We start from the raw sequence: 20,056 nt of genomic DNA, 5'->3' as shown, positions 1-20,056 counted from the left end.
CAGCAGTCTTCATCCTTTGCATTTCAGTGCACTCTGTTAATACAGCTTACAGGGCCCTGCAGCATGTGGAAGCTGGTGTTTGTGTCTGGTAGCTCTGGCTCAGAGAGGTGGCAGAGGCAAGGCCCTCCAGACCCTTGGGTAATATCCTCTCCTTTTTCAAATGAATCTTTCAGTTCAAGTGTCCATATCCATATCAGAGTGCTTGAAAGGTGAGCAGCACAGATGAGAAGATTTGGGGGGGATGTAAAAAAAAATAGCATCAATGAATGGAGATTTAACTTTGCTCATTGTATAGGAATCCAGCAGATCTCAGAGGGAAGGAAGCCTTCTACCATCCCCTTTTCCCTTTGCAGAGTGACACACGTGAGCTGAGCTGTGAAGAATCAGCTCACTCCCTGCCAGGTGTATCAGCTTAGAGAGCTGGACCAGACCTGTGCCTTCCCCAGTCCATCCAAGGACGTGGGGAAAGCAGTGTGTTCACTGGCATGTGGCACAGTGCCAGGCTGGTGGTGCCCAGCCTGAGGGAGCTCTCTGCAGAGCCAGACCTGGCCCCTCTGCCTCGTTCCCTGGGTTGGAGAGCATCAGGCAAATTGGCCCAAACCGAGCATCAGGGACAGCTTGGGTCTGTCAGGCTCCAAGCCAGTGCTAATAAGCCTTGGAAAGTGAAGTTCAGCACTGCAGAACCATGTGGGACCATCAGTGCTTATCAGCCTTGTCCCAGTGCCAGAAATGACATGACAAGGACCCCACTGGCTCCATGAAAAATCACTTAGGTGAGAACCTGTCCTCCCATCATCATCCTGTCTGGGTTGTTCTGCTGAGGGGAGTATCCCTGTCTTCCTTTGCTCCAGATAAGAGTTGGCTGCCTTTTCTATAATCCATTATACACTATTCTATAGCTCTTCCTCTGCATAAAATCTGTTTCAGGGCTTTTTTTCCCCCCAATCCTCTATATTTTCATGCTGTGGATATTTGTCTAAACAAAAGCCTGCAATTCTGGTGATTGGTTTCAGCTGCATGCAGAAAATACTGTGGGTAAGAGAGGATGTGCTTGTATGGAGCACAGGCCCTGGGACCAAGAATATTTGGAGAGCATTTCAGCATTTGGGTTTAAAAAAAAAAACCAGAAAATGTTGACGTAGTCCTTGATAACTGGGTGAAGGTCAATAAATCAGGGCCAGTTTTCTCTCCTGCACACTTCTGAAAAGAAGACTTAGGTGAATAAACCTGAGTAGGGCTATCTCTGCTAATATGGTTTGTTTATAGAAAAACAGAGATATTTTCCCTTTTTTTTTCTTATTTGCTTCTTGTTTAGGGCATGATTTTAGAGTTTAACGTGCGGCATCTTGCAAATTATGGGAAGTTAGTACCTGCCCTCCTAGGTATTACAGATTATTCTTACTCATGTGGGTGCCTTTGCAAGTGCGGAATGTTACCTCTTGTAAAAGGGTTCATACCACTTACATTTGTAAAATGATGAGCAGAACCCAAAGTGTATGAGCTGCCTATGCTACATTATATATGTATGAATATTACAAAGCTGAAACGTGCTGAAAGGAAGAGAGTTGGAGAACCTGTGGATGGATACATCAGACTTTGATCTCCCCATGTCTGGGGAAGCTGTGGGACACCCAGGACAAGAGTTTGGAGCAGCAGAAAGGCTTAACAAACACCACAGCACCTCCTATAAATAGGGCAGGAAATTACTGTGGTTCGCCTGTGGGCTGGGGCTTGGGCTTTCATATTTTCCAGGATCACTTTGTGTCAGTAAGTGTGTGTTCTCAAACAGCAAAAGGGAGGTGTTTATTTTTTTAATGTGTTGACAGGAAGTTTTTAGGAGTCATCTCTTTCTGGTGCAGATACCAAGCTGTGGTGGTAAACTGATATCACTCAGCCTTCCTACTGCTGCTTGTCCTGCAAACAAAGGACCTTGTGCTGACTGCAATGTGCATCAGAGCCAGCACTTCTTCCCAAGAACTGGATGGAAGTTGCGATGAAGGTCGTGTTTTCAGTACAATACCTTAGTTTTCAAGGAAACCTTGCTTCCAGTGATGGGAATTTGACTATTATTTGAATATTGGACTGATTTCTTGTGCTCTGATGATGAGCTGTTTTGTAATGTGTGCGACACCTAAGGAACAGTTTGTATGGAAATTTTCCAACATGGTGAGGACCTTGGTTTTGACTTGAACACCACTGTTGGAGAAGGGCATTCACTCCCCTCCTCAGTGTGATCCCTGCCAGGTCCATACATTATTTTTTTTATTCTTGAAAGAGCATAGATGTTGAAATCTCCATTACTAAGTAGTTTGTATGGCATGTGTCATCCATATTTCTGTGTTCTTTTTCTCAAGAGCACTTTAATGAATTGATGTAATGGGTGTGAGTGCTGCCATGGTGTGGCTCATGCTTACAGGAGATAGCTGGGCTCACACATTCATGGTTGGGAGGAATAATATGAGCTGAAACCATCTGCATGACCTGAGCGTGTGTGTGTGTGTAATATCCGCTAAGGGAGGGAGCTGCTGTGTTATGTACAAATAACTAAAGGTAGCTGCTGTATTTAAAAAAAAATAATTGTTGCGTGTTGTCTCATGGAAAACAATTCCATCTCTGCTCTTCGAGAGCAGGCACCCACTGTAATCTGCTGCTCTGAAAGTTGGGGGCAGTTTTATACACCAGTGCTGCCCAAGCATTGCCATAGGAAGGTGCAGTGAATCTGCCAGTAAATCTGTTGCTCCAGCCCCCCTGAGTCCCACAGCCAAGGAGGGCTCTGCTGCTGCTGGGGCATGTGCTGCTAATTCAGGGCAGCAGCCCCGCTGCAAGATCAAAGGCATCACAAGCATGCTTTTGCTCTGTGAATTCCTGGCGCAGGATTTTTGTATCCCAGGGGTTAAATATAGCCGTGTATTTTCAAGTAATCCAACTCCAAGTCTGAGCAAATGTAGTCAAAGGGAACTTCCCCATCATCTGAGCCTTCCCCCACTTTGCCTGGGGAGCTGGTAACTCACCAGGAGCACATGTTTGGGAATTTGATTGGGTTTGATGCTACCATGGTAGCTCATGGTGTCCTCTGGCCCTAACCTGTGGTGCACCCAGCTGAAGGGTTTCTGTTGGTCATCTATGAGCCCTTGTTGTGATGCAGACAAGAATGATTTACTGCAGAGGAGATCTGCCAGGGTGTTTGTACTTAGCTGTCCTTCAGCCTCGGTTTCTGTGACTCTTTCTCCAAGATGAGATTGATTTTACTGACTCTGTGTTTCCCAGATACCCAGGCTGTTGTTGTGCTGCCGTGCTGCCCATTTGTGCATGGTTATCAGGGAGACAGGTGTGGTTAGGTCAGAGGTTTCTGTGCTGCAGAGCTTGCAGCCCAAATAAACCACGAGCCCCCCATTGGGCCCCATCATCGTACACAGGAAATCACAGGATAATTGGAGCTGGACCAGCTCAGGAAACACCAATGTGCACATCTCCCTGCCATGAGACACGGCAGTGTCACCTAGCAGAGGTTTGTTTCATTCTGGAAGGGATGGCTCCCAGAGCTCTGTGTGCCTGTGGGGATGGGTGATAAGGCAGTGTGATAAGGCCTCCTGCACTGGATGGGTGTGTGGGGTGCCTTTGGGGACACTGCTGCTGACACTCTCATTTCATGAAGGATCACCTTCGTGGTCCCCAGTGGGCTGCTCTCAAATCTTCACCCTTCACAGTGATGCAAGAATTTGTGCATCATCTGTCTCTGAAACAGTGTGAGGTTCAGCAAAGAGCAACAAAGTAATTTTTATTGTAAAAATGCAATGTACAAGCTTCAGTATAAAGACAGAATTAGATTCTGTTTGATCATTTATGTCACAGTTAAATGGAATTACTGCATTTTGAATACTTATGGTTCTCCCCACCCTGTATTCATGAAACAGCAAATGGATTGACGGGCAGGATCACTCCACATGTGTATATGGGGGTGTCTGTGGCTTCCACTTCTATATTTACACCTACACCAAAGTCTGGAAGCAACATTAACATCATTTTCTGCCATGACCATTGCTGATATAAAATTATTACGTTAATGTACCTTTTATGCAATACTTTGCAAACACACAGCTTCTTATTGTGCTTGGCAAAAATGGGGAAAACTGTGAAATCGTGGTTGAGAACCTTTTCTAACTAACAAGAAAAAGTTTGGTTGATTTGAGGACAGGTAGAAGTAAAAATTAATTTATTATTCTCCTTTAGCTTGGTGCTGAAGGATTGAGATTGTATGGAAATTACTTCTTCTGCCTGGGTGTTTCTTTTATGGGAGATGCAGTGATAAGCTCTTCACTGTGGCATATCTGTGAAAACAGATCATAGCTGTCACAAAGAATTCAACAGTCCAGAGAAAGAAACTTTTTGTGTCTGTGTCCTGTCACAGATCTTTCATTTGCAGCCATTGCTTGTACAGTGTAATGAGTGATAATCGTTGTTTTAATTAGCTGTTCCTTGGTGGTAGTGCATATCCAGAGCATTTTGTTCTTCTGGGTTTTGTGCAGAGCTATTTTTACACACACAAGTGGTATTATTGCACTTGTTCTGGGCAGTTATGCAGGGGAATTTCAGTAGGAGATACTACCCAGGTGCAAGGAAGGAGGGGGCACATGTGTGTTGGTGGCCCTGGAACAAATAAATCCCTTGGGAACAGGTGAGGCTGGGAGCCCAGGGCTGCAGGCACAGGAATGCCAGTGGGGAGGGAGCTCAGTGCTGGGAATGGGCTCTGGCCACAGCTCCTGCCCAGGGACCCTTCAGGAATGAACAACTGTCCGAGCCTGCATTGCAGGAGGTGCTTTCTGAACCACTTTCATTAAATTCTGGATTCCTGCTGCAAGTTCAAGTTACTGATACACAGAGCCTTCAGCATCTGAGCTGGTGTTTGAGGACAGAGCAGCCTGCCCTTGGTGCACTGGTGGTGTTGGTGTCAGTCCTTCCTTCTGAGCATTTCTGGAAAATATTGGTTTGTGTAAATTTCAAGGATCTTTTAGGAAGAAGTCCACCTTTGCTAGATATTGGTGTCATTTTCGATTGAATCACAGAATGATGAAATTGTTTGGGTTGAAGGGATTGTGACGACCACCTGGCTCCCACCCCCCTGCCATGGGCAGGGACACCTCCCACTGTCCCAGGCTGCTCCCAGCCCTGTCCAGCCTGGCCTGGGACACTGCCAGGGATCCAGGGGCAGCCCCAGCTGCTGTGGGCAATCAGCACCCTCACAGGGAAGGATTCCTTCCTAATGTCTGATCTAAACCTGCTCTCTCCCAGTTTAAAGCCATTCCCCCTTTCCCAGTTGCACAGAACAGAACTTGTAGCCTGGCAGCCCCAGATGGAAAAGGGTCTTCCATGGGCAGCCAGGAAGGTGGGAATAATGCATCCATGGGAGTCACTGCTGTCCTAATGATGGGCTTCTTGAGCACAGCCATGGCTTCTCCCCAGCTCTTCCTCTTCTCAGTACACAGGGACAGAGATTCAGTGCCAAGAAATACAGTTATTGTGGTATGTGCTAAAATACTGTCAAGAGAGTTTCATCTGTGTCCTAAATTGATGATTCTCCAGAGGCGGGATTCTTTGTTGATACTTGTTTTGCAAAGTTGTTGCTTGATCATAATTTAGAACGTCTCACAAACCCAAATTCACAAATTATCCACTTTAACTTTTCAAAGGTCTGATTCTGAAGAGCTAATCAAAAAATAACCTTTTCAAGAATATTTTTCGAAGAAAATGCTCTTTACTTTTGTTTTTCCCCATAGGAAAATGTCAGTTTTAAATAAATAAACGTAAAAAAGCAAACCTGAAAGAAAGCTGAGTGAATCAGGAGCATTTCTACCACCCTCCATGTGTCTGTCCCTGAGCAGGTCAGCTTTGGCAAACCAGAGTTGCCCTGGATGGCCTGAATCCATGCACAGCACCCAGTGCCCCTTGGATGCCCTTTGTTGTCATCAGGAATTTGGCCAGTGTGAAGCTCTGTGGGGTTTGCTGCCCTCATTTCTATTCACACTGGGCATGTTGGGAGGGAATGTTGAGTATTTGTCCCATTATTTCTGCAGGAAGAGCTGCAAACGAAGGATAGCAAAGGTTTTACCAGGGTCAAAGAGAAGAGGATGCATGAAATGAGGGTTAAGCTGGTTCTCCAGCTTTAGACTAATGCCCAAACTCTCCTTGTCTTTAAAAACCCAAAGTATGGCAGTTTTAAGAGAACACTCAACTCTTCATGTATATTTGAGCAGATTTTTTTTCCTGTGGGTATATCTGCCACAACGTGGCTTCAGAATACAGACTAGCTTCATTTACCATTTTATTTTATTTTATTTTTAATTTTATTTTATATTTCTTTTTATTTTATTTTTAAGGTACCCACCAAGTTCTGTCAAAATCCTGCAACTTAATTTTGGGAGACATTTTTATCCAAGTAGGCAGGAGCAGCAGATGAACGCTGGGAGCGATGTATTATTTTCTTTTTAAAAAGATACATTTTGAATGGGATAACTGCTAATGAAGATTTATTTTAAACAGAGCAATAAGAGTTAGTATTTCTATCCTTCTGGGACAAATGGAATTTGCAATTCTGCTTTGGTGTTTTTTTATATATAATTATATTTAGGAAATAGAGGAAATGAGATGTTATTGCAATGGAGAGCCCTTCCTCCCCCAAAACTCCAGGATTCTAAGAATTGTCAGTGTAATGACTTAAGATTTTAAGGCTCTTTCTAAACTATTGGATATAAAATATGAGGGTAAATGCCTTATTCAAAAGTACAGACAAGGAATAAATTCTGTCCTAAGGAACAGCTTGTGTTTCTTAGGCTATTTCCTTGTTTCTGCACTGTATGTGAAGTCAGCTGGAATATTGCATAAAGGTTTGAGAGACCTTAAAAACTTCCATGTGAATTCATTCTTTTTTCTTTTGAAAATTAATATACTACACATAAATTTGAGCCATGACCAGTGCTTATGAGGCTGCATAAGCACTGGTTTCAGTATTAGAAGTGAGTTTTCTGGATAAGCTCATCAAAACTCCCCATTTATCACGATAAAAGTTGGGAGCAGAGGTCTTGCATCACAATATGAGAAACCTCCCCTGGTTTGCAAGTGAAGGAGCCTACAACGAATTTAATTCTGTAGTATATTAATTTTTTGTTTAGAAAAACACCCGTGTCTGTGCCAGGGGCAGCTCTAGTTATCCTTCAGCTTGTGTGTTGGACAGACAGCTTTGGCTGGGGCTGTGTCCATACTCAGATTTTGTCTGAGATATTCAGTGTTCCACACGTCAGTGCCCACCTGTGGCTCTCCATTTATAGGCTACAGGATGGGGATATTTTGGCTTGGGGTTTTTTTAAATTTGTTTCTGGCATATCCTGTTCTGCTCATACAGGCCAGGGCATGTTTCCTCTCCAGCACTGGCAAGAATAGAAATTGAAACTGCTGCACAAGGTCTGGTGTGATTATCTGGTCCTGGGCAGTTCTCCATGTGCAGCACTCGGCCATGATGCCTCCTGTTCCCACCTTGTCAGGTTATTCATGTCAAGAGGGAGTTTTCAGGTGGCTTTTCCTTCTCTGAATATGAGAATGATGGTACTTGATACGTTATGTCTGAGCAGAAATTGAATTTCACAGCCTTGTTGCAGTTTGCTTTCCTCATAATCTCCTAATTAAAAGGAAGCAGGAGGAGGAGCCCCAGAGGCTGCCAGCCCCTCTGGTGTGGGCTCTGCTGTCCTTGGTTGGCATTTAGGGACATTTCAGAATGAATACCCATCATAAAAGAATGTGGGACTGATAGCACATGTTGATAGTAGATTACTCCTGAAATAGTTTAAATGTGATGATCTAAAATTGCAAGTTAATTTGAATATTTTGTCTGGGAGGTTTAATAAGGCTTAGTTTGGGATACCCCAGTAATGTTTCTGAGTGGGATAATCACTGTGGGTGGCTGTGCTTGGTTTTCCTTCTTTTGCACAGCTTTCCCCTATTTTGGGTAGGCAGGGATTGAGAGCATCCAGCTGCCATCTTTCCTGCTTTGCTTCTGCTGTGTTAAACGTTGCTGACAAAGCAAATGAGAAATCAGAATTGTCGGCCAAAAAAAACAATTGTAGCTCACAGTGCAACAGAAAATATCCACTCCCCTTTGGCAAATCTGGTCGTTTCACATCTGCTTAAAGGGTTTCAGCAATATGGACTTGGCAGAAAAGGGGCCTGTAGAGTCTGGGTGATGATTTGCTGCTGAATGCTGTGATTACAGGCAGGCAACTGTACTTTAACTGTACTTTGTGTTGGGAGTCACCAGGATGCAGAGTCTTTGGGGTTTTGCTTACAATCATAGAATGGTTTGGGTTTAAAGACCCTCTTGTTCCAATCCCCTGCCATGGGCAGGAACACCTTTCACTGTCCCAGGTGCTCCAAGCCCTGTCCAGCCTGAACAATTCCAGGGGTGGAGCAGCCACAGTTCTGTGCCAGAGCCTCACCACCCTCACAGGGAAGAATTTTTTCCTACCATCTACCTGAGATCTGTCCAGAAACTTCACTTCTATCCTACGCGCATCTAAATTGTCTAATTATCATGGCTTGCTTGTCTCCAGCTCTGTCTGCACTGGGATCATGTTTCTCCATAAAACAATATTTTTGAATTATTAGTAGTTAATACAGCAGAGGCCAGGGCAGGAATTCTTCTTTGGAGCTTTTATGAGTGAAATTCATGACATGTAGCATTGCTGGGAAGTCATCTCTTCAAACAGCAACAGGATTAGACTAATTCAGCCAAGTCAGGGTTCTTGACTCAGCCATTGTTGGGTGGGAAGGACCTTGAATTCTTACCAGCAGTAAATTTTGATAATTTCAGCCACAGTCCTGCATTCAGTGTTCCACTTCGTTTTTGGATTTTTCTCCTTTTCTTCTGTTTTCCTTTTCGAGCTCTATTTTTCCTTCAAAATCAACCAATTCCTCTCATTCCTGCCATGCTGCCATGTAATGTTAGTATCACAGACATTGTATAAATCTTAGACAGTCATTATATTTTTCAGGTTTTTATATATTTTTATTTATATCTTTTAGTTTTATTCTTTTATTCTTTTAGTGAATTTCACGTGTGCAGTGCTGTACATCCCCACAGGATCTTCTCCTAGTTCTTTATTTTCTGAATGTGAAGGGTGTAGCTTTGCACATCGCTGTTACTCCCACTTTGTTTTGTCATGCCCAATGAGATTAGGGTGTTTTCCATACCAGTAGAGCCCATACCACCAAGAGCCCCTGTTCCTCACAGCTTTTAGCCAGGAATTACCACTGGTGTGGCAAGGCATCCATCTGACCTTTTGTATGGCAGTGAGGTTCCAGGTTGCTCAGCCGATGGTTCAGATATAGACCTGTGATGGAGAGCCATCCATCAGTCTGAGCATGGGAGTGATTTACCTAAATTCAGTGGCCACAGTGCTCAGAAAAACTGGGGGGTTGTGCCACAGGAGAAATAGAATTGTTTTAAAGGGGACTCCTTGAATCTGAAGAGGATGAGATTAGGACATCACCGAAGATTGCTGTATAGCACCAAGAATGAGGACGTGGATGAGGAGCTCACTACCCAGATATGAATCCTAATCTTGTGCCTCACTTTGTCCTGAAAGAGAGTTTATCAAAGGTGAGGGGACTGGGAAGAGAAGCAGGCAGAGCAGGACTGAGAGAGCTGCTGCAGATCTGGAGTGAGGGTGAGATATTGCTTATCTTTAGTCACTAACCTGCTGGTTTGGAGAGGAGGCATCTACCACAGCTGTGGAAGTCTGGAAGTGTTCTTGGAATGATGCAGCTTGTTAAGTGCAAGTAGTAGGAATGGATTGATCCTTTTATGTGGTGTTTATTCTTGAAAAGGTGAACTTTGGTTTTCTAGCCAATCACCTCAATAAAAGAGCCGTGTTGGAAACTTGAAAGGCTTGTTGAGTACTGAAGAAGGAAATGGGTCAATTGGCTGTTGGATCATACTGAACTGTGGATAAATGAACCTTTGAACTGCACCCTGCTTCAAGCCTTAAGGTCTGAGCAGTACAGGAAATGTGTTCTTTGGTCCCTCTCTGGCTTTTGGAGTATATGATTTACTCAAAGTGTGCTATATACTTTGTGTACTTTATATTATATCTCAAAGTATAATGAGGTTGATAAAAGTGTTTCTAATTGTTGAAATCACAGTTCAGCAATGCCAATAACTTAACCTCTACCCCTGATAGGAGAAAATGTTTTTATTGTTATAGTTAAAGACAATAAATTAATGTGCCCTGAGAGAAGTCCATGTGAGAGGTTTCCTGGCAGCTTCCCTGGTCCTTTTTTATTACTTTGAGAAGGACAAGGAGCTCAGGTCAGTGCTGGGAGCTCAAGTTCTAAACTGTTGCCTTGGCCCTCAGCTGTGTATTTTTTTGAGGGCAGGCAGGAGCTGCTAGGGCAGCTGGATTTTTCATGTTTCCTTTTGATGTCTCGTGGTCCACAGAATAAAGGTAGTTATGTGAGACCGAGGTTGGGGCTTGGTGTCTGTCTCCTTCCTTATCCATATGGTGGATGCAGTGTTTGGTTGCAATGTTTAAAGGAATTAATAAATTAATGTTTGAGACATGTTCAGACACAAATACTTATTTTTATCACTTGCTGGTTACCATGGTTAAATAAAAGAATTGCTCAACAGTATCATCCAAGAGTTTTTGGTGTAACTGCACACAAAACATGGTATTTCCTCAAATGCTCCTTGCAGCCCCTCGAGGTGTCCAAGCTCAGGCGTTTGCATGGAAGTGCTTTGGGCTGGGCTGGGGGCTGGCATCTCCCTGCATCTCCTGGTTATGGCAGCAGAGCTTCAGTGGGAGCTTGGTGGGAAATCAGGTGTGAGGCTGCTCCAGGATTCTTACTGTAATGTTGAGATGGAGTGGAAAACATTCGTGACTCATTCAGCCCCTCTGGAGTTCACTTTCTTAGGTAGGTTTGAGTCCAGTCTGTGTGTAGCAAGGGCTGTGTAAAGCACCCGACAGGCAGAGCTGTTGGGCATGAGTCCCTGCCTGATGAAAGCTGATTTGTCCCATGAAGGCTGTGCCCATTGTCCACCTGTGTGAGGGGCAGGAGGTGCCCTCAGGAATGCCCAGCCTGGCCTGGTGCTCCTGCCTTGCGGGGAATGCCGCAGGGAATGTGCTCTGCATTCCAGTTTCCAGTTACAGCTCTTGTGTTCAGCTCCTGCTGGGGCTGGAAACTTCTGCCAGCTGCCAGCTTCAGAGCAAGTGGCAGTCTGCCTCCTCCAACAAACGGCCTCCATGTTTATTTTTGGTTTCGTGTTTGTTGCGCTTGTTGTAAGTTACGAATCCTGGCGCGGAGCATCCTTGACCCTCGCGTAAGAAACTGGGGCTGGAGCTAACCTGCTTCGTGCAGATGCAAATAACAGAAAGCCCTGACCCGTGGAACAGCCAGTTTATAATCAATGCAATAATCCATTTAGGGCCTCAGTAACTGAGAGAGTTTCATACTATGGTTTCCACATCACGAGCAAAGGGACTTTTTTATGGGATGCAAAGACTGAGCGCACTCAAGGGTGGCGGTGGATGGGAGTAAATAGTTATTACAATGCTTTTTCTTTTTGTGTCTCCTTTTTTCCTGTTTGTTTTGTTTGTTCTTGAACAGATTGAGAACATAGATGCGTGCCTGAGTTTCCTGGCTGCTAAGGGGATAAACATCCAGGGGCTGTCAGCAGAAGGTGAGTCCATTGGCTGGTTAGGATTCCATGGTAAATGAGGAACCTGAATTGCTACCTGTGATTGCAACTAGAACATAGAGTGTAATGGAAGATTAATAAGGTCCATTTAAATTTCTGACAATCTTTATTTCTTTTTTCCCCATCTCAGTTTGAAAGGTAGATAAAATATGTATCTAATTTCTAATCAGCTTACTTGTAAAAGTAATCATTGAGACCAAATTAGAGTTTAGTCACTTCTTCACTACTTTCTGTTGAAAACCAGAAATTTCTTATCTCAGTTCTATAATTTGCACATTGATCAGCATATATTTTACAGATATAAGTGAACTGCTGTCAGTTGTTTGCCTTTTCAGAGAAAAAATTTATTTCCTTATTCTTCAATTATTCTTTTACCTGAACAACCATCCTGCTTCCTGTTTCCAAGTGCACAAAACAATCAAATCCAAATGTTTTGAGTCAAAACAAAACAAAAGACATTTTGACCTCTAATTAATCACTCTGCTTTTGAAGTGCATCAGAATTTTCTGAAACCAAACTAGGTAAACTCTGTTCCTTTATGGCAGGATGTGTGGTACCTGTTGGCTCAGAAGCTGTTTAGCTATTATCTTATTAAGAGATCAAACAGATTTCTGTCATCATCAGCACCAGCTTTCATTTGTATTTTCATTTAAATATGCTGGAAAAGCATTGGGTTCAGTAGCTGAATATATGATATGACATCTCGATCAGTGCTTTGCAGAACACATAATTGAATGTGTGGCATCAGGTGAGACTTCAAAGTTACATTTGATGACTGAGTCTCTTCACAAACTTAGTTTGGAGGAGGAGACTGCACCAAAATAGCAGATATTTAGTGTTCTAACCTGAGTGCACCACAGCTAGCAGAAGAGGAGGCTGAATGTTGGGTGTATTCCTAGGGTGCATTAGAACAGCAATAACAAAACTTTTCCTACAAAGAGAGGCTTTACTATGGTCCACCTGAGTGCTGCCAGCATTACACGCCTCAGTTGCTTGGTTATAATCAGAAGGATTCTCATGTCAAGAAAAGAAAGCATGAGCTAAAACTTCAAACAGCAGAAAACTTGGTTTTTGCCAGGAAATGAGTAAAAAGAAAATGTGGCTGAGTCAGTTGTAAAGGCCAATTTTGACCTTAGCATGGAAATATTGTAAAAATACGTTCACATTATTTAGCTGTCTCACTAGAAGGTAAAATCCAAGTGGAATGGCAGGTGAGTGATGAGAAAAGTGCCTGGGTGTACAGAGCTGGCAGTGTGGTGCTGCCCACGCTGGGGAGGGGACAGCGTGATTAATGCCCATGGCTCTCCTGCCAAGGCACAGGGCAGGCCCAGCAGCACACACGTTATCCCATGGCTTCCCTGATTCGGGATTTCTGCCTTGCTGTTACACTATCTAGGAATTAATGTATTAAATCACATGGAACCTAAGAAGGGACCAGTAATGTTTGCTGCCAGCACATAAATGAGAGCATTTACTGGCTCCACCACTAACATTGAAGGAAGAAAGTGACAACTAGAGAAAGGGAGGGAATGAATATATTTTTATAAAATAAGGTAAAAGACTTGAGTGCAGCAGTGAAGTGAATTTCTCTTTCTAGTTGCTCCAGCACTGTGTTGAGGAACACAGAACCATTTAAAGTGAGCAATGTTGTTACCAAACAAGCCAGTGTTTCTGTGCAAATTGCCAAGACCTGCTAGGTCAACTGCAAATAACTTTATTTACTTCACTGGCAGATCCTCATCTAGGAGGAAGGAAAAGGTTGTGATCGCTTCCAAACAAGAATAATCACTGAAGTCCCCTGGGTTTGTTAAGAGCATGTATTTTTCAACAGTGCAGCTTCAGTGTGGAGGGAAGTTAATGACTCAAAACTGGAATTTGGATGACTCCTAAATGTTGAAATAATTTGGGGCTGCACGTGTATATCCTTCTAGTGTTGAAAAATCCTGCTTTGATATGTGTGTGCCACTGACACAGAGTCTGTTTTGATGGATTTATGCAGTGGAGATGCTGAGGATCTGCAATCACTGGTGGTGTTGATGCTAGCCATGCTGTGCTAGAGGCTCCCCTTCCCCAGAAACGTGAAGGCAAAAAGGCATCCCCTTATCAAAGATTCTTAAAAATATAAATCTCCATTTCTAGTTGCTGAAGAAAACTATTGAGGGCTGGAGATCTCTTTTCACCTCTTGCTGCAAATTTTTTATTGTTCATTCTTTGAACTGTCTTTCCTATACCCCTGCCCTTAGACCTGTGTTAGACTCCTGGAATTGCAACTGCCCAGAGAAGCTTGCTCTCCTTCACACAATATCTCATTGCTCTCAAGATATTGAAGGTATTGGAGAACATAAATGTGCATTAGAAACTCAGACTGATATCACACATAAGCAGCTGCACATCTTTTGGGTGACAGATGAGCTGGATAATGATCAGCCGAACACATCCTGGAGCAGGGATGTAGGGTAAACAAGCACCAGCAGGGATATCCTATGATGGAAATCTCTGAAGAGTGGATTTGGGGGCTTCCTTTGAAAACCAAATTCCGGTTTCAAGTGTCTGGAGTGTTTGTTTCCAGTATCCAGGACCGTAATTTTTGGCTCCACATTTAGAATGGCTGGGTGACATCCTTGTCCTTATCTAAGTCAATATGATACTGGAGCTGCCCATGGGCTGGAGAGGACTTGAAGCAGGAAGCATTTGAGACTCTGCTGATGTGCAGAGTGCAGTGAGGCTGAAGTAGTCTTTGAAATACTCCTTTTGTACGAAATGTGAGGTAGAACTGCCAGGATTACCTCAGTTTTTAAGATAAAAGAAACAAAAGAAACAGGTACCACTGAAAGTCTGATTTAAAATATTTTTTTTTTTTCAAATCCAGAGGGGAAGAGATTGCTTTAACTCATTAAAAGTGTTCTTCTTTTGATTATTTGGTCAAAAGCAGGTTGCCTTTCTGATAAATACAGCAGAAAACAGGCAGCAACACAGGCAGTAGGTGGGTTATTGTTATAGTTGCCTTTCACTTCACATAGAAACCAATTTCTAGTTGCATATAGCTAAATTTAAACAAGCAGGTCCATGGTAATTTCTTTTATATCTGACCTGTATTTGTGCAGTTAAGCTTCCCAGTGCCTCTGGATCTGTTTAGTTATGCTTCAATCTGTGATTGGATGCTGCTTTCCTTACAGCTCCCATGGATAATTCGAGTTCTTTGCTGGAGATAAGAAAATCCTTTTTACTGTGTTCTGCTGCATTTTGTGTCTGTTTTACTTCCACCCATGTCCTCCTAAGCTAAACAGAGATTATTGAAGAGAACCTGCAGATTAGAGAAGGAACCTGCCTGGTGCAGGGAGAGGAGGCTGGGTTTGTGCATGGGAGCAGGAGTGGGCTGGGAAAAGGGGGAACAGCAGGATTAATCGGGACCCCACTGTTCAGGAGGAGACCAAAATTAGCCAAGAAAACAAAGGAAGGCTGAAAATGGCTGCTGGAGGGCCCTGGGAATGATGATCCTTTAAACAAGGGATTGGGGGTCACTGGTGGGAGGCACCACTGATGGAGGGACCAGGCTGCAGGGAAGGAAAAATGGCTGGGGAAACTGAGTCAGGAAGTGTGAGAGGAAAGGAATATCCTGGGTCAGGGCCACTTAGAGAAGGGCTAATATTCTCTGAAGTCATGGGCAGGGGTTGAGACAAATTTCAGAAAGAAAGTAAGTTTTATGTCAGTGTCTGGGAAGGGAAAGTAGACTGAGGTGCAGGTAGACAAGGAGACCAAAGCTGGGAGCTGGTACAGAATGGGTAAAGAACAGTTTTAAACCTTGAGCCTCAGATCTGCTGGGTGAAGTGCTTAGGATTAGGAGCAGAAGCTTGTTTATACAGCAAAGATGAGCAAAGTGAGCAGAAATGTGGCTGGGAGAGGGAGTAAGGGATGGAGTGGGGCCCATCACAAACTCAGAGCAGCCTTTCGGCCAGAACTGGAAACAAATGAAAATTCTGCTTCTTGCCTTTGTGCTTGGCCACTGCCTTACTCATGTCATTTTCTTCTTACTTTCTCACAGAGCAACAGTCAGCTTTTAGTTCAAGTGGTCTGTACAACACAGGCACAAGTTGAGCTGTTTGATTGTAGCTTTTTTAATTCACTTTTTTAATTTAGGAAATTAAACATGCTAAATAATTAAGTCACAGCACGTTAAGGTTGTCTGCAAGGAAGAATTTGCCCTCTGGAGTATTCATTATGATACAGTGGTAAAGTGTGTGGTCTGATACACCTCTTCATCTTTGTATTTCTGTTTGCTTTTATATTCTTGCATTTGATATTGCATAGAAGAGCAGGATGGCATTCAGGAATTGAAAAGTTTATACCTTGACTGCCAAGCTATCTTTAGGTAAATTGGGTGCCCATCCCTTATCAGCTTGTGACAGTATCAAAGCTGGTAATTATGTTTGAATACAGCTATGTCAGCCAATAACTACATTTTCTAGTGCAAAACTTGCATCAAATTTTCTTAGTGGAAACGATTATTTTGATATTCCAGAAATATTAAAATACTGAGATGTGATGCCAGTGGGAGAATGGAGTAGTTTCCTCCTTGTGCAAGTTTAGGACTGAGAAATCATTTACAGCATGCTGCCCTTAATACAATTGTTGTTGTGGGGCCTCTGTTTTGGGTTCTGTTAGTTTAAAGGAAAGATTTCAAGGGACTTGCTTTTTAAGCACACTGGCATTTAACACAGTGGAAATGTGAGATATTGCTCAGTCACCTCAGGGGAGAGATTAGTTATTTATTTGTCCTTGGTGCTCACTGGCAATCAACTGTAATGCCAATTAGATGTGCAGGAAGAAACTTGTCCTAGAGGGTATCCCCGAGGAGCTCAGTTCAGACAGTACTCTGGGGGTGCTGAGGCTGACCCACCGCGCTGTCAGAGAGGAGCCCCACTGGTGGCTGACGAGTGCCTTCTCCCCTTTGCCTTGCAGAAATCAGGAATGGGAATCTGAAGGCCATCCTGGGCCTGTTCTTCAGCCTGTCTCGGTACAAGCAGCAGCAGCAGCAGCCCCAGGCCCAGCTCCATCCCTCCCAGCCAGCAGGGCCCCCAGCCCAGGGCCAGGCGGGGCTCCCCCAGCAGCAGCAGCACGTGCCAGCTGTGCCCCACTCTCCGTGCCAACAGCCCCCACAAGCTGGGCAGCAGCAGCTGAAAGCACAACCAGAAATGCACTCCAGGTGGGGAAATCTCCTTCAAGGTTTTTTTTTTCATTATTTATCTCCTTTATTTTTTTTGCTTCTTCTTGCAGGTGTTAAAAAGCCAAAGAAACTCCTTTCTTTAGTTCTGCTCTAGAATAAAGTGTGTTGGGAGTGGAATGCTGAGTAGCAATTGACTTTAAGCCTTTGGAAATCAAAACACATGTGTTTAAATATGTTCTCAGTGCTGGAGATCTGCAGCCCAATGGGTGTGACATCCCTGCTGGACCAAGCAACCACAGGATTGTAAAAGGATGTTTTTCTCACTATTCCTTTTGCTTCTTTCTACTCACAAAGCATGCACATTGTTTCCCTTAGAAAACATACATTTTAGGCATATGAAAACCAACCTCAGTTCTCAGATTACAAGAGTTTCAGTCCTCACTGAGAAATGGAAGGGTTACCTTCCACTGTGGGGAAGGGTTACTCTGACAGTGCTAAAGGAAATAGAGCTCATAACGCCTGGTGGCAATCAAAATCAAATCTAGACTTTCTGGTCAAAAATAATATGCTGCTGGCTTTACATGAAAAATAAATTCCATCATTGGTGTTTGTTGGCACTCCTAGATCAGAGTACAGATGAACAGAAAGGGGTTTTGTTCCTTGAATGTCTTTAATACTAGAAGTGCTCTGCCCAGGTTGGAATAAAAACAATGTTCTGAGGCAGTGCCACAGTAAATGCATATGCAGCCTTCTGCTGCTCTGACCCTTGCACTGCTGAAACAGGGAGGGGATAAGAAGGAGAACTAAAAGCAGAAATCATATTTGCACAATTACTAAAGTATGAAGGCTTCTTGTTCTTACAAATCTCACATTGAGGCTTGCTTGTGCTAACACACCTTGAGGTGAAAGCTGGCTGAAGTGCTGCTTTACTAGGGGTATAAACAGCTTTACTGAAGCCTTCCAAGTGGGACCACTCAGAGGTTATTTGGGTTTGGCTTTTAAGTCTTCCATCACAAATTATGCTCATTTGGGTGTAAACAATAGTTTTGTATAGTTGAAAAACATAGTGTTCCTACAGCATGTATAAAAAGGAAGTAATTACCATAAAATAAAGATGTGTTTGAAGAGATTTCTGCAAGTTTTCTGTCAGACATGCAGAGATGCTGAACACTGTTTTGCTGTTTTCAGTCCATTGTGTAGATTGGGCTGGGTTTCAAATACTTGACAAATATGTATATCCTGAAGATCTTCAATGTAACGTTTTCTTAATATGTACTAAAGTCAAATTGCTCAGATTCTACAGAAAATATATCTAATAAAGGAGTGAGAAGGAAAAGAGGAATAGGGTTGGGGGTTGCACACAGATTTGCATGTTCATTACTCTGTAAAAATTAATTTCAGACTGTAGTGGTTTTGACCTGAAGTCATACTTGGGCAAGAAGCTTTATATTCTTGTGAAATTCATAAAAAACCCATATTTTCCCTAAAACCAGTTACAAACTTCAGTGGCTTTAAAAAAAAAAAACCCAAAAAATTTCTTTGTTCAATGTTCTCTTCCGCTTTTTCTTTCCTGTCACAGTGCATCTCCCAGGGACTCATCTCAAAGCAAAATCATCCGATTCACTCTTGGTCAGAAAAGGTCCTCTAGGTTAGCGTTTCTTCATCTTCTGCAAAGCATGAATTACCTTTTGCAATATTTCTGGGTGCATGTTTAGGGTTCCTGTCAAAAACAGTTTGTAACTAGGCCTTTACAAACGGCTGAAATGGGAAAGTTTTTGATGGAATTTTTTTCCTTAATTTTTTTTTTTGCTTTGTTTTGTTTTGTTTTGTTTTGAGGTGTGGAATGCATTTTGGCCCTGAAGGAAATAATTTGATTTTTTTTTTTGTTCTTAAGGGCTTTTGCTTTTGAGAACAAAACATGGTTCTGGGAGTTCTCGCCCCGCTGTATGAATCATATTTTGACCTGCATTATCGAAATCATAGAATCAGAGAATGTTTTGGATTGGGAATGACCTTAAGGATCTCCTCATGGTGGGGAGAGTGTCCCCTGCATGCTGTGAGCCCCAGAGCACGGTGTGGCTGTTGCTGTCCCCCGTGCTCTCACACCCAGCACCTGGAGGGGATCAGGGCCCTTGAGTCCCTTTTCTCCCTGGACCCCAGCATGGTGTGCATGCCAGCTCATCTGTCCATCTCATCTCAGTGATCCTGAGGGTTGCTGTGCTTGTTAATCTGGGTGATAATCTTGTTATTTTACTATTATACGTAAATGCTTGACTAGAATATAGTTTTACATTGGTAAATTATACCATACCATTTTTGCTAAGCTTGTGAGCTATAGCTTATGATTTTTATTCAGTTTGTACAGATTGTTTTTTGTGCTGTATAATTTAGATTTATTTCCCACGTCTTATTACTTACATGCTAACAGTGAATCTCTGCAGAATAATCCCTGTTAAAAAGTTCTGCATTTCCTTTTCACGTTCTTCCTTGATCTTAATTATGACTTGACAGCTCATATTTGCTTAACAGAGGTGCTGAAGAATAGTAAAAGAGTGTTCCCCAAGCTCAGTACCTCCTCTCGGAAGTGTCTCCCTGAACCTGATTTTTTCCTTAGATTTCACAGACATGTGAAAAATATCTTGACCTAATACCAAAAGCAGGGGCTTAAAAGCAGTTAGTTGAACTACAGTGGGGGGGAAAAAAGAGAAAGGATATCTTCAAGAGTGCTCTTGCACGTGGGTTTTTTATTCTTGGTGTGTTTTTATTGGCAGTGACAATACTGACTCAGATGGAAAACCTGTCACTTGTTAAGTGGTCACATGGTTTGAGGAGCTTTGTTTACTTTAAAATGTGACAGCTTTGCAAAACCTGTGTGGATGTGTGGGGGGAGCCTTTTCTCATCCATCACTAGAGGAAGATTGTCCCTTCCCATGCAGGGCCCTTGCAGCCATCCTGGGGTGGGTGCCCCACACTCAGGGTTTCCAAACTGGGGGGCAGCTTTGGGCTGAGGTACCTTGTAGAAAAACTGTCAGACAAAATGAGCTTTTCATGGACTTCCTAGTCTTGGTGACTTTCTCAAAAAGTTTTATTTATCACTGGTTGCCCTCAGCTCCTTCCCCTGTGGTCTCCTCTGCAGTGGATGGAGCCCC

The 20,056-nt window shown here is 43.2% G+C and overlaps 1 protein-coding gene across 3 annotated transcripts in view; it reads left to right on the top strand.

The window, feature by feature from the left end:
* NAV2 (neuron navigator 2) overlaps positions 1-20,056 on the top strand; it is a 203,492-nt gene that overhangs the window by 59,302 nt on the left and 124,134 nt on the right. For 2 of the 3 annotated variants that reach the window (XM_058807864.1, XM_058807865.1), the window contains exons 4-5: positions 11,653-11,725; positions 16,703-16,946. In XM_058807864.1, coding sequence (XP_058663847.1) covers positions 11,653-11,725; positions 16,703-16,946 — 317 coding nt within the window. Of the gene's footprint in view, positions 1-11,652; positions 11,726-16,702; positions 16,947-18,486; positions 18,556-20,056 lie in introns of all 3 variants that reach the window. The other variant, XM_058807863.1, reaches the window with a different exon arrangement.

This window comes from Ammospiza caudacuta, chromosome 6 (genome assembly GCF_027887145.1).
Source record: "Ammospiza caudacuta isolate bAmmCau1 chromosome 6, bAmmCau1.pri, whole genome shotgun sequence".
Lineage (NCBI taxonomy): Eukaryota > Metazoa > Chordata > Aves > Passeriformes > Passerellidae > Ammospiza > Ammospiza caudacuta.
The sequence above is the reverse complement of the archived record's forward strand: the minus strand, read 5'-3'. Positions and strand labels throughout refer to the sequence as shown.